Raw genomic sequence first — 15,930 nt, forward strand, 5'->3', positions numbered from 1 at the left:
ATGGTTATCAAAGGGCATGCAAGGGCTCTTAGTCTGCTCAGCAGGGCTGGCTCTCATCTTGTGTCCATGGCAGAGTCAGAATCATAGAATCATAGAATCATAATCATAGAATCATTAAGGTTGGAAAAGACCCCTGAGATCATCGAGCCCAACTAGCAGCCCACCATTGTCCTCTACACCATGTCCTGAAGTGCCACTTCTACATGTTTTTTTGAACACCCCTAGGGACAGAAACTCCACCACCTTCCTGGGAAGACTATTCCAGGGTTTGACCACTCTTTCAGTAATGACATTTTTCTCAATATGCAATTTCAGCCTGCCTTGGCACAACTTGAGGCTGTTTCCTCTCATCCTGTTGCTTGTTGCTGGGGAGAACAGACTGACCCTCACCTCACTTCAACCTCCTTTCAGGTAGTTGTAGAGAGCAATGAGGTCTCTCCTCAGCCCCTTCTTCTCCAGACTAAACCACCCCAGTTCCCTCAGCTGCTCCTAATAAGATTCATTCTCCAAATCATTCACCAGCATCATTGCCCTTCTCTGGACATCCTCCAGCAACTCAATGTCTTTCCTGTAGTGAGGGGCCCAAAACCAAACACAGTATTTGAGGTGTGGCTTCATCAGTACAGGGGCACGATCACTTCTGTTCTCCTGCTGGCCATGCTATTCCTGATACAGGCCAGGATGCTGTTGGCCTTCTTGGCCAACCAGACTGACACTGGCTCATGTTCATCCAGCTGTTGACCAGCACAACCAGATCCTTTTCTGCCAGGCAGCTCCTCAGACAAGAAAACAATCATTATTAATTATTTCTGACTCTGTAGGTTAGCAAATCTAAGGTGGTGGTGGAGGTTTGGTCAAACCAGACCAAGAAGTTTAGCCCCTATGATTTATGTTGTGCAATGTGGGGGTCATAGGGGCATGGAGGACAGGGTGTCTTACTGTGGTCAGTGGTCACAGTCTACCTGTACTACAGTGGAACAGTGAGTGGTGGATTCAGGCTCGCTGTCATGCAGCTCCCAGGAGCAACAGTGTGAAGAGATCAGCCCTGCCAGAGATACCTTTGGAGTCTTCCCTGTGTCAGTCCCATCTCAAGTGCATGTTCTGCTTCATTTCAGACTGATCATCTAGGGGGATGAGAGGGTGATGGAAGGGAGAGCTGTAACGGTGAATGAAGGAGGAGATCTGCACTGTTTGGCACAACTCTGCATCCTCCTGGGGGGCTTTCAGTGACCTGTGATCTTGAGGCCAGACAGTGTGGCTGAGCAGGATAGAAAGGAAGTAGCCTTCAGAAGATTCCCATGCCACAGATGCAAGACAGGTAACTTATCTCATAACTTCTTCCCCTACCCCCAATTTGCTCAATAAAGTAGCATAAGAAAGGGTCTCAAATGATGTGGAAAGTGAGGATGTCATGGACTATCCCTGCACATGCCTCCCACACAGTCCAACAGCACAAGGCTCTGCTGATCAATAGTTAATCTGCAGAACAAACTGGGCTTGTTCCAGGGGTGAAGTCAAAATAAACACAAGCCCTGCTTATCCTTAATGTTGTGGCCTACGTGTAGAAGGAAAGGTATCAAACCCCATGGCGGGCAGTAGGGCATGATTTAAACAGCAAAGTGGTGAAGAAAAGGGAAAAGGGACTGCCCTCATCCCTGCCCTTTCCCAAACTAATGTTATCAGAGCCCTTCACCCCAAAATCAGTCAGTAAAATGAGAATAACAGGGAGCAACTGCTGAGTCAAATCAAATGGCTGAATTTCATAGAATGGTTTGGTTTGGAAGGGGCCTTTAAAGGTCATCTAGTCCAAACCACCTGCAGTGAACAGGAACATCTTTAACTAGATCTGGTTGCTCAGACCCCTGACCAACCTGACCTTGAATGTTTCCAGGGATGTTGGGGCATCTACCACCAATCTGAGCAACCTGTGCCAGTGTTTCACCACCCTCACTGTGAAAAAAACATCTTCTATCAGTTTAAATCTATCCTCTTTTAATTTAAAGCCATTACCCCATGTCCTGTGTTAACAGGTCCTGCTAAAAAGTTCCCATCTTTCTTTTATGTCCCCTTGTCCTTCAAATCTGCTATAAGGTCTCTCCAGAGCCTTCTATACTCAACAACTTCCACTCTCTCAGCTTTTCTTCACAGAAGAGGTGGTTCAGCCCTCTGATCATTTTTGTGGCCCTTCTCCAGACCCACACCAAGGTTCATGTCCTTCTTGTGCTGAGGGCTCCAGAACTGGATGCCGTACTCTAGGTGAGGTCTCACCATAGCAAAGCTGAAGGGTGTTTTACCTCCTCCTATCTCTACAAGGCCCATACCTTTCAGCAACATCGCTCTGAATAAAAGCTCAGATATTAGAAGAACCGTATCTGCTGCTTCTATTTTGTCAAGCTGGGTACAGACAGTGTGTGCTTAATATTTTATTTCCACGCTGTGAGTGCACTCTCCCTTCCACCAACGCTCTCGGCCCCGCGCAGCCGTCGACCTAGGACAATTGCAGGTGCCCGAGTCACCTCCGCAAGGGGCCCCCTGCGGGTCCCGTTAGGCGCCAGGAGCGGTGCGGCTGGAGGGGGGCGGCCGCCAGTCCGGGGCCCGCCCCCAGGCCTCGACTCCGGCCCCTTCTGCTGCCGCGCCGCAGCCGCCCCTATCCCAGTCGCCATGAGCGGGGCGCAGGGCGCGGCGGCCTGGTCGCTGCGGGCGGCGCGGCCGCTCTGGCTGTGGGGGGCGGCGGTGGTGGCGCTGGGCGCCTTGCTGGGGGCCTGGCGGTGGGCTGGCGGGCGGAGGAGGCGCCGCGGCCGTTTGCAGCGTGTGGGGACGGTGCTGAGTCTCTCCGTGTACCCGGTGAAGTCGTGCCGAGGGGTGGCGGTGCGGCAGGCGGAGGTGACGCCCATGGGGCTGCGGAGCGGGGAGCTGCGGGACAGGTACGGCGGGGGCGGGCTGTGCCGTGCGGGCAGGCGTGGTGCACCGCTCCGGGCCAGGCCCCGCTGCCAGGCCCCAATTCGGGCCCCACATTTGGTGGGTGCTTTTTTTCGGCGCATTCGAAGAGGCGTCTGTTGTGCTGGCACTGCCATGCCCCGCATCCCCCATGCGGGAGTGCCCTGTGCCTGGCATTGGCCTTTAACATTTTTCAACGTGTGCCTGGCCCTTGCTGCACTACAGGTTTTGGCTTGTGACAAAGGAAGACGGGCACATGGTCACAGCTCGCCAGGAGCCGCGGCTGGTCCTCATTTCTATCAGCACTGAAAATGGAGACATGATCTTGGAGGCCCCGGATATGAAGCCGCTGTACGTGCCGGTAAAACTCCCCAGGAAAAACCCCGTGCGGAACTGCAGGTAATCAAGGAGGGCATTTTTCCCTCCGTTCTCTACAAATGCTCTCACTTATGTGCTTTGCTTTTCAAGATTCGTTATGCAGAAATTAGAGGGTGAAAGTTTAGTGTTTCTGTTTCTTTCCTCAGGAGGTCTGCCTCACCATCAGCATCATGGAGAGAGGCCTCAGATGAGGGCCTGTACTAACAGGACAAGGAGCAGTGCAGTGGCTTTAAACTGAAAGTGAGTAGGTTTAGATCAGACATAGAAGTAAATTTCTTTATGATGAGGGGGGTGAGACAGTGGAGTTGGTTGCCTAGAGAAGTCATGGATGCTCCATAATTTTAAATGTTCAAGGCCAGGTTGGACAGAGTTTTGAACAATCTGAACCAGTGGAAGATGTCCTTACTCATGGCAGAGAGGTTGGACTACATTATCTTTAAAAGTCTCTTCCAACTCAAACCATTTTTTGATTCTGTGCAATTCTCTGCCATGGTTTATATACAAACCTACAGGAGACCAGGACTGATTGTTATAGCAAAAGGTCTGGATTCAATCTATTAACTGGTGAGAACAAATCTCAGGAAAAGATGACACAGTATTCAAAGGTCATACATTATGAACTGTGATCTTCAGCCTTCGTAGAATGTCATGTTTACACATTTGTGTTTACTTCTAGGAATTTTATTTTTGCTTGGATGAGCAATTGCATCTGAGAGCCTCAGTCATGCATATTGGTATTTCTTGGTCACTGCTAGTATATGCATTGGCATTTTTGGATACACACTGCCCATTTGGAATTAGTGAGGTGTCAGAGTTTAGATTCTCTCACTTCCGTAGGTGTTTAACTGAGGTGCCCAACTTAAAAACTTGGTTGCCAGAAGTTTGCTCTGTGTTCACAGGGAAAAGATGGACAACCCCAGAGAGAGGCCTTTCACTATAGGGCTGCCTTAAAGGGATTTCAGGTGAATGGGTTACAAACATAGGCAGGAGGCCAGCCGTATGCTGGGTTGCATCAAAAGAAGTGTGACCAGCTGGACAAGGGAGGCCATTCTTCCCCTCTACTCTGCTCCTGTGAGACGCCACATGGAGTACTGCATCCAGTTCTGGTGTCCCCAGCACAGGAAGGACATGAAACTGTCAGAGTGGGCCCAGAGGAGGGATGCAAAGATGATCAGAGGGCTGGAGCACCACCCTTGTGGGGACAGGCAGCGAGAGTTTGGGCTGTTCAGCCTGGAGAAGACTCTGGGGAAACCTTATAGCAGCCTTCCAGGACCTGAAAGGAGCCTACAAGAAAGGTGGGGAGAGACCTTTTTGCAAGGGCTTATAGTAGTAGTATAAGGGGGAATGGCTTTGAGCTGAAAGAGGTTTGATTTGGGATGGATATTGGGAAGAAATTCTTTACAGTGAGGGTGGTGAGACACTGGAACAGGTTACCCAGGGAAGTTGTAGATGACCTGTCCCTGGAGGGGTTCAAGGGTAGGTTGGACAGGGTCTAGAGCAACCCAGTCTAGTGGAAGGTGTCCCTGTCCATGCCAGGCTGGTTAGAACTAGATGATCTTTAAGGTCCTTTCCAACCCAAATCATTCTATGATTTAGCTGTGTGCCTAAGGGTTTGTGGTATGAATGCAGGCCCAGTTATTTTATTCATGTATTGAAATTCATGCTGGAAATTTCCAGAGGGAAGCAAAAAACCTCTTCTCTACCAAAATGGTGACTAATATGTAAAACTGTTTAGTAACTGTAGAGTGTTAGCCCCTACAAAGTTACTGGTAAGTAGATAGCAGAGAAGGTTACTGTGCCAGCTGCTATGATTAAAACTAAGTGTTGTAAAGGAACTGCGTTTGTTATCTTTCAGCATAAATCTGTTGCTTTGAAAATCTTTGATCAGACCAGCTCAGTATCTCTGTTTATATAAGGCAGGTGCAAGTTATAAATGATAGCATTTCTTATGGAGAAATAGGTCAGCGTTTTAAAAATCCATCCAGATGCCTGTCTGTTAGCCAGTGACATACACTACAAAACCATGCAGTTTTCAAGATATTTTTCCAAAATTTGTTGTGCCATTTAAAAAATATTTAAATAGACTAAATACATTTCAGTAATAAAATATTGTCTTGGATTTTCCTGTTTTAGATCTTGATTTCTTCTTGATTTTTTTTTTTTCTTTTTAATTTATTTACCTTAATCATAGAGTTATTTTGGTTGGAAAAGACCTCCAAGATCATTGAGTCCAACTGTCAACTTAAGATCACCATGGCCATTAAAATATATCCCGCAGTGCCATGTCCACACATTTCTGGAACACCTCCAGGGGTGGTGACTCCACCACTTCCCTGGGTAACCTATTCCAAAGCCTGACCACTCTTTCAGGAAATAAATATTCCTAATATCCAATCTAACCCTCCCCTGGCACAATTTCAGGCCATTTCCTCTTGTTCTATCACCTGATACTAAGGAGAAGAGACCAACCCTCATCTCTCTACAACCTCCTTTCAGGTACCCTCTGGCTTTAAAGTTGGTAAAATTTGGGAAAGCAAATAATCAAAATTAAGATGCATGTAAATGGACTTTAAAAGTTACCAAGTTATTTGGTGGTGTAGGTGGCATCACAGGATATGAAATTAGCAATAGCCATGTCAAAACATTGCCTTCTCGGGAGGAATCGTGAAGTTTTGTATGACTCTGGTGTGCTTAAGCAATTGGCCATTTGTCAGCTCAAGGCTGATTCTTTCTGACCCATTCAGCCATTTGTAAGAATGTGGTTTAGGAATAGTACCATGCTCAAGCAAGTGAAGATTTGGCTTTTGTTGCTAGATTTTCCTCTTCCATCTTGTGAGTGGAAGCAGCTTACTGCACTGTGTGCTTTGCTGGCAAGGCCCTCTGCACAGACTTGTATGTATTCTGCCCAGGGAAAAGCATGATGCCTTCAGATTGGTGTTGGCTCATGCCTGGGAGCTGGGAGCTGAGGTAATACAATGGTGCATCTGGTTGCAAAAGCCTGTGCAGATGCTGATCTTTAAAACTGCTGCCTCCAGTTGCAGGCTTTACCTGGATATTTACCAACTTGTGTGTGGGGGAGCTGAGTGTAGGACTGGAGCCATTGTGCAGGCAAAAGTTTCCATTTGTGCAAACATCAGAGGGTTTGCATAGCCCTCTGGTTAAGAAGCCTCATGTTCTTCATTGCTGCCCTTCTCAGTATCCATTGCGTTACCTAAATTGAGTGATCTCTTCCCATGGATCCCTATACCACCGGGTGCTCAGGGTAGGCCTGCCTCCTGGGTGGAAAAGAGCAATGTTGGAGGCTGTAAGACCTCACCTCTGTTGTCGTGCCAGACAGAAGGCATGCAGAGACTGAGAATGAAGGGAAGAGAGAGGTAGTTGAACGCTGTCTTGGGCTATGGCATTTAATTCCTGCCTGTGCCACAGAATTCTTAAAGGGATCCCAGCAAACAGAGCAGGGATGTTTCTGCCAGCAACCTACTGATTCATCTCTCACTATGATGAGTAAAGGAGGGGTCCTAGGAGCTGGGCTCAAGCTAGATGAGCTGCCTGGGCATTTCTATGCTTTAAGCTGTCCAGGAGATGATTGCAGAGGTAGAGGAAACTGCAGTGCATTTAGGTCAAAATTCTACTACTTTGGAGAGAGTTTATGATCAGCTTTGAAGTTGATTGCAAGGTTGACTTTGAGGTGTACCTTTTCATGCCAGGGAGGTATTTCTTGCATAAACTTGTGTTCTGCTGCCAGCGGCTTTATGCCCCATGGACTTTGCTTCCATTGTAAATATTTAAACTCTTTAAAGATACTGAGCTATCCTATATGCTGAGTTTGAGCTTAAGAGGTTCACTCAGCTCTGGCTAAATTTTTACAGCACTTAAATCTGAAGGAGAGTTTCTTTAACAGTCAAGGTCATCTACAATTTCTAATAACATTTCTAAATGTCAGTTACAGTAACCAACCACATCCTTTCAAACTATCATTTTCTGAAATTAATAATTTTTCATTTGATTTCTGGGCAGAAATCTTTTGGTGTTGCTGTCGCATGCAAATGCAAGAGTAAACACTTTTTTTTGCTTGAAAAGTATTGCAAACAGGTAGGTTTGTTACTAGTCACTGATGTGACAGTTAGGTCTGGGCACCTAAAGGCTCATTCTTTCAGCAGCTGATATTATCTAACTGTATCCATGTTACTTATCTTTAAAAACAAGGCCATGAGAAGACTGTGTGCTGGGAAAGGTCCTTGTGTCAAATTCAGAAGCCAGCTGCCACCTCATTATAGTCAAGGCAGTTTACTCTATCTTGCTGCTACTACTACTACTACAGCAAGCCATTTGCCTATGAATAGTAAGCCTGCTTGAGCCTTCAGCTTTCTGGCTAACTTGCTGATGTGTCTTGTCACCCTTCAGAGTGTTTGGACTGGATATCCAAGGCAGGGACTGTGGAGATGAAGTGGCTCAGTGGATCACCACGTTCCTGAATTCAGAGCCGTATCGACTGGTGCACTTTGAGCCCTCCATGTTGCCAAGAAAGTCAAAGGACGTGATAAACCTTTTCCGAACCACAGATGAGGTAAATGAATGTTCTTTTTCTCACAAGTACTTTCTCTTGACCATTTTCCACCCAGCAAAACATGCCCATTACATCACTGATGGCTGAGCCCAGTTCAGCAGGGTGTATAGTCATGTACTTACACTGCATGAATCTTAAGCCCTCATCCTTTTCTATGATGATGCTTAAATTTTACTTTAAATCTGTTCTAAGTTATCTCCCATTCACAGCTAAAGAGTCTGATACTGCTAGTCAAAGAAAAACTGTTATGTTGCAGAGTAGCATTCCTTTTGTGCCTCAGTGAGTAGAAAAAGGTTACATTTTTTAAAGATGTTTTGATGATGTAATTTGAGTTGCATAGAAAACCTTGGCTCCCTATCCCTTGTTAGGTCTAGGAGTGTACTGATGTGAGTGATACTACCTCATATTTTGTTCAAAGGAACAGTGCTTAACTTAGGGCTCTATAGATGCCTGCTTAGGAATTAAAATCCCAAGAAGAGATGCCATCTCTCTCTCTTTCTGTGGGAAGAGGCTTGAAGGTATGGCATTAAAGAGATGGTAGTGCAGGTGGGGAAAAGAGATACCATGCTCAGATGCCCTCATGTCACTGGGCCTTCTTTTTGTCTGAACAACTCCCTCATGTGAAGATGATTGAACTGCACCTGATGAGTGCAAGCTTTTTAAGCAAGTGCAAATGTACTTTGCCTTACTGATGTGATGTGTAGTCTATAGGGCTTCAGTGGTTTGAGTGCTGTTGGCCAAAGAGAAGAAGGTATAGTCAACTAGGGATCAATCCCAAGCAAAAATATAGGCTAGGCATGGCTGAAGAGCAGTGTTGAGGAGAAGGAATGGGGGGGTCAGCTGACAGAAGCTCAGCATGAACCAGCAATGTGTGCTAGCAGCCCAGAAGGCCAACCGTGTCCTGGATTGCATCAAAACAGGTGTGACCAGCAGGGTGAGGGAGGTGATTCTGCCCCTCTGCTCTCATGAGATGCCACCTGTGTCTGGTTCTGGTACCCCCAGAAGGACGTGGAACTGCTGGAGCAGGTCCAGAGGGGGGCCATGAAGATGGTAAGCAGGCTGGAGTAGTCCCTCTATGGAGATGTTCAAGGCCAGGCTGGATGAGGCCTTGAGCAATCTGATCTAGTGGAAGCTGTCCCTGCCCATGGCAGGGGTTTGGAACTAGACGATCTTTAAGATCCCTTTCAACCCAAATCATTCTGCGGTCTTTTATAGATACATATTTGCTCTGTAAGGGCAATGAAACCAACACACAAGACTAAGCTTCAGCAAAAGGGATGTCACGTTAGGGGGGATGACGTTCAGGCATCCAAGCACAAGAGGAGAGCAGAATTGTTTGGTTATTTCAATATATATTCATGTGGTGAGAGACCTATTAGGGTGTCAGGTAATGCTAGGACTAGGGGGAATGGAACAAAAATAGAAATGGGTAGATTCAGATTGGGTGTTAGGAAGAAATTCTTCACCATGAGGGTGGTGAGACGCTGGAGCATGTTGCCCAGGGAGGTGGTGGAAGCCCCATCACTGGAGGTTTTTAAGGCCATGCTGGATGTGGCTCTGAGTAACCTGATCTATTGTGAGGTGTCACTTCCCATGGCAGGGGGTTGGAACTAGATGATCCTTGAGGTCCCTTCCAACCCTAACAATTGTACGATTCGAGAAAGACAGGAGGAGGGCTATTACAGTAAAGGTCTTGCCAGAATTAATTTTTTTTTTAATGCTGTGGAAGTAGCATACGTTGGAGTTTTCTCTTAATATTGGTCATTGGCTTTGTTTGCTAAAGTTTTGCCTTCCCACTTCCAAGCAGACTTAGACTGACAAATGGACAACTGCAATTTAGTACTGCTATTCTGTATCTGAAACTCCCCCTGGTGTTGTGATAAGATAGATCCATTATATAGAAAAAAAACAAAACAGTTGATTGTAGTTGACCAGATGAGTTCAGCAAGTCCATAAACATTTTAAGCACCTTTCAGAACTTGCCATAACATGTTCTATTGATATACTTACCTCAGTCTGTAACACCTAGAATAAATGACTGAGACATGCATGCAGTATTACTGTGTAAGAAGTTGTGATAGCTTACAGAATTGGGGTTTTATTCTGTAACAGTCTCAAGCTGCGCCAGGGGAGGTTTAGGCTGGAGGTGAGGAGAAAGTTCTTCACAGAGAGAGTGGTTGGCCATTGGAATGTGCTGCCCAGGGAGGTGGTGGAGTCACCATCCCTGGAGGTGTTCAAGAGGGGATTGGACGTGGCACTTGGTCCCATGGTTTAGATAGTCATGAGGTGTAGGGTGACAGGTTGGACTCGATGATCTTTGAGGTCTCTTCCAGCCTTCTTGATTCTATGATTCTATTTGTACATTTTGAGCAAATCAGACCTGTCATGGTTGCTGGAATAGGAAAGGCCATGCTAGTTGTTAACCTGCTCCCAGGAAAGTTAAAACGGGAATGCAGCAGCCCCAACGGTCAGGCCCATATGTGGCCACTGGTTCCAACACATCTGTCTTTTTGCCAGTCAGTAACTTTCCTCCTGTGCTCTTACAGCAGCCCTAGGATTTGTTTGTGTTTGTATAGGTTGCCTATCCAGACTGTAGCCCAGTCTTGATCATCTCAGAAGCTTCACTGGAAGATTTAAATACCAGGCTGGAGAAGAAAGTTAAGATAGAGAACTTCAGGCCAAACATTCTTGTGACAGATTGCAGTGCTTTTGAGGAGGTAAAGTACCTGTCTTAAGTATATTTTTGAAGGCTCAAATACATTTCTTTTAACTCAGTTTCCTTGTGTGATGGTGCCTATGAGGGTGAGGAAAGCTGCTGTTCTGTGGTTCTGTTCTGGTTTTAAAAAAATTGTTCCATTGTTTTTTTATTTTTTATTTGTTATTTTTTAAATGTTATCTTTTAAATTTTTTTTTTATTTTAAAATTTTTATTTTTATACTTTTATTTTTAACTTTTAAAAATTTTGCCTCTTTAAAAAAATTTTGCCTTTTTAAGAATTTTGCCATTTAAAAAAAAAATATTGGGAGTTTAATTTCCTCCCCCCCACCTCAGGTTTCATTAAAGTAGTACCATAATATAACTGCACTTACTTTGAGGGTTCAAGTAAAGATGATGATCTGGAGTGGTGCTGCTGCTTCTAGGAAGGAGATTCTGCCACTCCTGGACAGATGGTTGCATGTGGATGTTTATAATGTGTACATATCTTATCTTCCCTCAGGACACCTGGGAGGAGATTTTTATTGGCAATGTGGAGTTGAGAGGGACAGTGTGCTGTGCCAGGTAAACATTTGAGACCATTATTTTATGTACATCTATAATGATTTGTGATAAGAATTCTTTGATTCTGTGATTATTTTATATACATACATAATAATTTATGATAAGAAGCTATGATTGATGTGGGGCTGTCTGTCATTGCAGGTGTATTTTAACAACTGTTAACCCAGACACTGGAGTCATCGACAGGAAGGAGCCTCTGGAAACATTGAAAAGGTTGTAAAAAAAGTAACCAGGGCTGCTTAGGCTCTGGGAGTGGGCTTAGGCTGGATCTCAACAGATGTTAGACTGATGTTTTAAAAGTGATTTGAAGGATGTGTGGGATATAATAATGCAGTGTAAAGATCTGTGTGCATTGGCTTCCATTCTACTTTCTGCAATTCTATGTGGCAAAGAAAATTCAGAAAGTTCTCTCTTCTTTCTTGCAAATTTTGCATTCCCTATCTCTTTCATCTCTGCTAGGGTGAATGCCTAGGGTAACAGGTATTTAAAGGTCTAACTTTGCAACTTTGGCTTTACTTTTTGTAAACTCTTTTGTATGTGTATTATACATGGATGTGTGAGTACAATTCACAGAATGCATCAGGTTGGAAGGGACCCTCGATGGTCATCTTGTCTAACCCACTGCTGTTAGCAGGGACACTTCCAACTAGATCAGGCTGCCCAGGGCCACACAAAGTCTGATCTTGAATGTGTCCAGGGATAGGGCATCCCTGGCAACCTGTTAAGAGTATTCCACCACTCTTACTGTAAAGAACTTCCTCCTTATGTCCAACCTAAAGCTACCCTGCTCCAGTTTAAAACCATTGTCCCTTGTCCTAACTTGCCCTTCTAAACAGTCCTTCCCCAGTCAAGCCTTTTATCTCCATTTGAGCTGTTGTTTTCTCTTAATTATAATATTTTAATTTTTCTTACTCTAGTATGGTGACTAAAACAGGGCATCACAATTCATATGTCCTCTTTCTCCTCGTTGATACTTTGATGTTTAGAATTTGCTACCACTGATTCTGAAGAAGTGCTCTCTCTCTCTCTCTCTGCAGTTACCGCTTATGTGATCCATCAGAGCGACACCTATACAAATCCAGCCCTCTCTTTGGAAGATACTTTGCTGTGGACAAAACTGGAACAATTCGAGTTGGAGACCCTGTGTACAAGATGGTCCAGTAATGAGAGAAACTTGGATAAGAAGATTGCTTTCTCACTTTGATGCGCAAATCGTTTTCATGTGAACGTTGTCACCAGCATAACTTTTTCAAATTCCTTGCAGTATTTTTTGTGCCATGTTCCTTTGTAAGGTGCAGTGGGGTCTTTGGGGTTATTTCAGATCATGTCATCTACTAGCATGAACATAGCAACCATGTCTTCAGATTTTTTGGAGGCTGTGACAGAAGAACCTGTAGTCCCAAACAGGCTTCACCGCACAACTGAGTATCACACCTCCTAAAATTTCATGTCTAGCCTGCTGTTAGAATCCAAAATTATGTACAAGGCCTTTACATCATGTTTTAGCTAAATTCAGTGCCTATAAAGAACCACAGAAACAGTCATGCCAGGTATAAAGTAAATACATTGGTCAATGAGATGCCTTTACAAGTGAACATGGAGTGCAGATGGCAAGGCTCTGTCTTAGACTCTACCTTTCTTTGGTGGTAACTATCTTACTCTATCTAGAGATGTATTTTTTGCAGTGTTTCTTACCCTGCAGGTGTTTTCCTGAAGATTGCCATTGAGATTGGAGCAATACCAGAAGGAGTGGGATTGTTAGGTGACTAAATGCTGCTCTAGCCTAGAGGTGGGAATCACTGACTAACAGTGTATAAGACTGTTTGTTTAGTTTATGATCCCTGCTTGATAGAGTTTGAGCCATCAATTTCTTCTCCTATGTGACATACTATAACACTGAGGCTACAGAGTAGTAATGCATTTGCTACCCTGTCAGTAGAGCTTCCAGTTCACATAAAAAAAAAATGAGTTGTTCACTGTCTCAGAGACCTTATGCACTCTGGAGGGGAAGAAAAGCTGTTGGGAGTGGATCTGTTTCCCAGCCTGTCCCATTCAAACTCATGTCCAGGCCAATGTTGTAGGGCTCTGGGTTCATACATGGTTCCTCTCTGGCTCAGTGAATCTCTCGTTATAGGAATTCAGGCTCCTAAGCAGATGTTTGGGAAGCTGCAGTTTTGGACTGTGTTAGCATCCTTACTGATTATCCATTTAGATCTCTGGTTGCCCCCACCCCTGCCCCCTATTCTAACCAAAATGTGAGCTAATTGTAGGAAGCTGGTAATTATATTTTCTGCTATATTTTATACTGCATAAACAGATAGGGGAGGAAACTAGCTGGCTTATGGCAGTAGTACTTTTTCTTTAGATGTGATAGGATTTTTTTTTTTAAGGAAAAAGTAGACTCCAAGACAAAAGCCAGCCATCTTTCAAATGCTTGGCTGCCTGTTGCTTTGTTATGGATTTTTAGACCTAGAAAGACTGCTGAACTAACCAATAAAGAAGAATCTAATCAAGTGCGAAGAAGGACAAATCATGACTCAATTTGGTGCTTGGATTCTTGTCTGTTCTGAATACGAAACGGGGAATTTTGCTGCATGTTTGCAACTCAGACCTGTAAAATGAAGATCCATTGTGCCTTTGAGCAAGTCCAGATGGATGTAAGTGGTAAGCCTGAAGCAGGTATATGGGGAAGGCAGTTTCCTGTAAATGGAGAACTAAGAGGTGCTCCATATAGCCTTTGGTTAACAGAGTGCTCTGTCAGTCTTAAGTTTTTCTGTGACAAACAAGTGCCCAGTTTGGACTGCATGTTGTGTATTTGTGTATTGTTAAGCCTGAAGCAGCAACTAGGTAGAGGAAGCCAGGGAAAAAGCATCTTCTGAAAAGGAAAAGAATCCTGAGATTCACTTTCAAAAAGCGTATGCTGAAGATCTTTAGTATTAGAAGCTGAAACTTTGTAGAATTCCTAATGGCATTATTAAGCAAAGACAATCTGCTGGGCTGCCAGAACAATTAGTTAAGTGTGTGCCTCCTCATTAAGTCAAAGGAGTGGAAGGAAATAAAGCTGAATTTTTGCCTCTAGCCATACGTTTTTTCACTGTTGTTTTAGCACCATGTTAAGATTCATGTAACACAGATCATGTAGTATAGATCGTGTAGTATAGGTCTTGTTGCTCCTTGTTAGGCTAGCATCAGTTGGGCTAATTTGGAAATGGAGCTGTATTTCCAGTGAGAAACTGCATCTGCATTCCTGTGAAGAAAATGCCATGGATCTAAACCCCTGATACATCCCTGTAAAATCCCCTTAGAAGAATTTGACTAGAATTCAAAACCAGGTGTGTGTCTGAGCACAACACATCTCACAGATGACACTTAAATCAGTTACACGATGAAAAAGGACCATGAGGGGAAGTGGAGAGCATAGCTTAGGAACATGACAATCTGAATGTCTTCACGTAAGTGCTGAACTGCTGTAACTGTAGGAAATGTATTTGATTTTGTTAAATCCATTTAGGAAATTGACTTAAACAATTCCAACCATAAACCATTGGTTTTTAAATTGTGTATTGTGGGTTTTTTTTTAACTTGAAGAAAACAAAAATATAAACTTCTGTTGAATCCAAACTCTTGTTTGGATTGCCCCACCCCAGGGGCACCTTCCACTAGAGCAGATTGCTCAAGGTCTTATCCAGCCTGGCCTTGAACACCTCCAGGGAGGGAGCACCCACAAATTCCCTGGGCAACTAGTTCCAGTGTCTCACTGGAATACTCCAGTGTTCTCAGTGTCTTTCCTCACTGGAAAGAATTTATTCCTCATATCCAGTCTAAATCTATTCTTTTCTAGCTTGAATCCATTCCTGCTCATCCTATCACACCAAGCCTTTGTAAAAAGTCCCTCCCTGTCTTTCTTGTAGGCCCCCTTCAAGTACTGGAAGTCTGCTGTAAGGTCTCCCCAGAGCCTTCTTTTCTTCAGGCTGATGGTAAGCACAGTGAAACGATTATCATGCTTCACTGATATGCTGACCTCTATTGCTTTGCTGTTGAACTCCAAGAAGCAGCTGTGTTTGCTGTTACTTGAGGTTTCCAGAGATTCTGAAGAATGATGATTCTTCAGCAGGTGTGGTTATATGTGCTGAATCAGACACAGTTATTTTTGGCAGACCTGCTTATGTTGCCTTTTGTGTAAGTACAAGGTGATGGCTAAATCTCTTTATTTCATCAAAATGTTACTTGTAGAAGCGTAGGACTGAAAGAAACCAGCTGGATCACAGAGTGCAGTCTTCTCTAACTGCAGAAAACCAAGTATAGACATTAAAGCTATAGACCTGCTTAATCTGTCCCCACATACTGTGGGCCACAAGACACTTCCCATTATGCTTCCAAAACTTCAGATTTTTAGTGAAAGATAAAAAGCTGCAGTGATAGTTGGACTGAGAAGATCATAGAAGAGATCAAGAGTACCTCTTGACTGAGGTAGTGACCTCCTCAAAGCAGAAATGTTCTACTTACAGCTGTATGGTTTGGTGGTCAGTATTGATGCTCTTCTCTGAGTTCATGTAAGGTATATGAAGAAATATCAACTTCTTTCCTGTCAGCTCAAGTAGCAGGTTATGTGAACTTTCATTTCCTTCATGTCTCTGTATAATAGAGCTAAAGATGCCCCATTTATAGTTCGCTGCATCCCAGGCTGTGTGGCCTTCAGCAGCACTAACTCACTTCCAGCTTATATTCCTGTGTTCAGAAATGTCACAAACATCCTAATTAAAGGTGTG

General features: G+C 44.3%; 1 protein-coding gene across 1 annotated transcript; it reads left to right on the plus strand.

The window, feature by feature from the left end:
* The first annotated feature begins 2,661 nt into the window (after window positions 1-2,661).
* LOC128979110 (mitochondrial amidoxime reducing component 2-like) lies at window positions 2,662-14,259 on the plus strand. Its single transcript, XM_054397207.1, has 7 exons — window positions 2,662-2,924; window positions 3,163-3,336; window positions 7,720-7,882; window positions 10,459-10,599; window positions 11,100-11,161; window positions 11,303-11,374; window positions 12,199-14,259. The coding sequence occupies exons 1-7, from the start codon at window positions 2,662-2,664 to the stop codon at window positions 12,323-12,325; spliced, it is 1,002 nt and encodes a 333-aa protein (XP_054253182.1). The 3' UTR covers window positions 12,326-14,259.
* Window positions 14,260-15,930: the final 1,671 nt, after the last annotated feature.

Source organism: Indicator indicator, chromosome 2 (assembly GCF_027791375.1).
Source record: "Indicator indicator isolate 239-I01 chromosome 2, UM_Iind_1.1, whole genome shotgun sequence".
In the NCBI taxonomy this organism is placed as follows: domain Eukaryota; kingdom Metazoa; phylum Chordata; class Aves; order Piciformes; family Indicatoridae; genus Indicator; species Indicator indicator.

Excerpts from the sequence above, each read along its gene's own strand:
- LOC128979110 (XM_054397207.1), top strand. The coding sequence starts at position 2,662 with ATGAGCGGGGCGCAGGGCGCGGCGGCCTGGTCGCTGCGGGCGGCGCGG. Across the intron at positions 2,925-3,162 it reads AGCGGGGAGCTGCGGGACAG|GTTTTGGCTTGTGACAAAGG; the intron begins GTACGGCGGGGG and ends GCTGCACTACAG. Across the intron at positions 11,375-12,198 it reads CCTCTGGAAACATTGAAAAG|TTACCGCTTATGTGATCCAT; the intron begins GTTGTAAAAAAA and ends CTCTCTCTGCAG.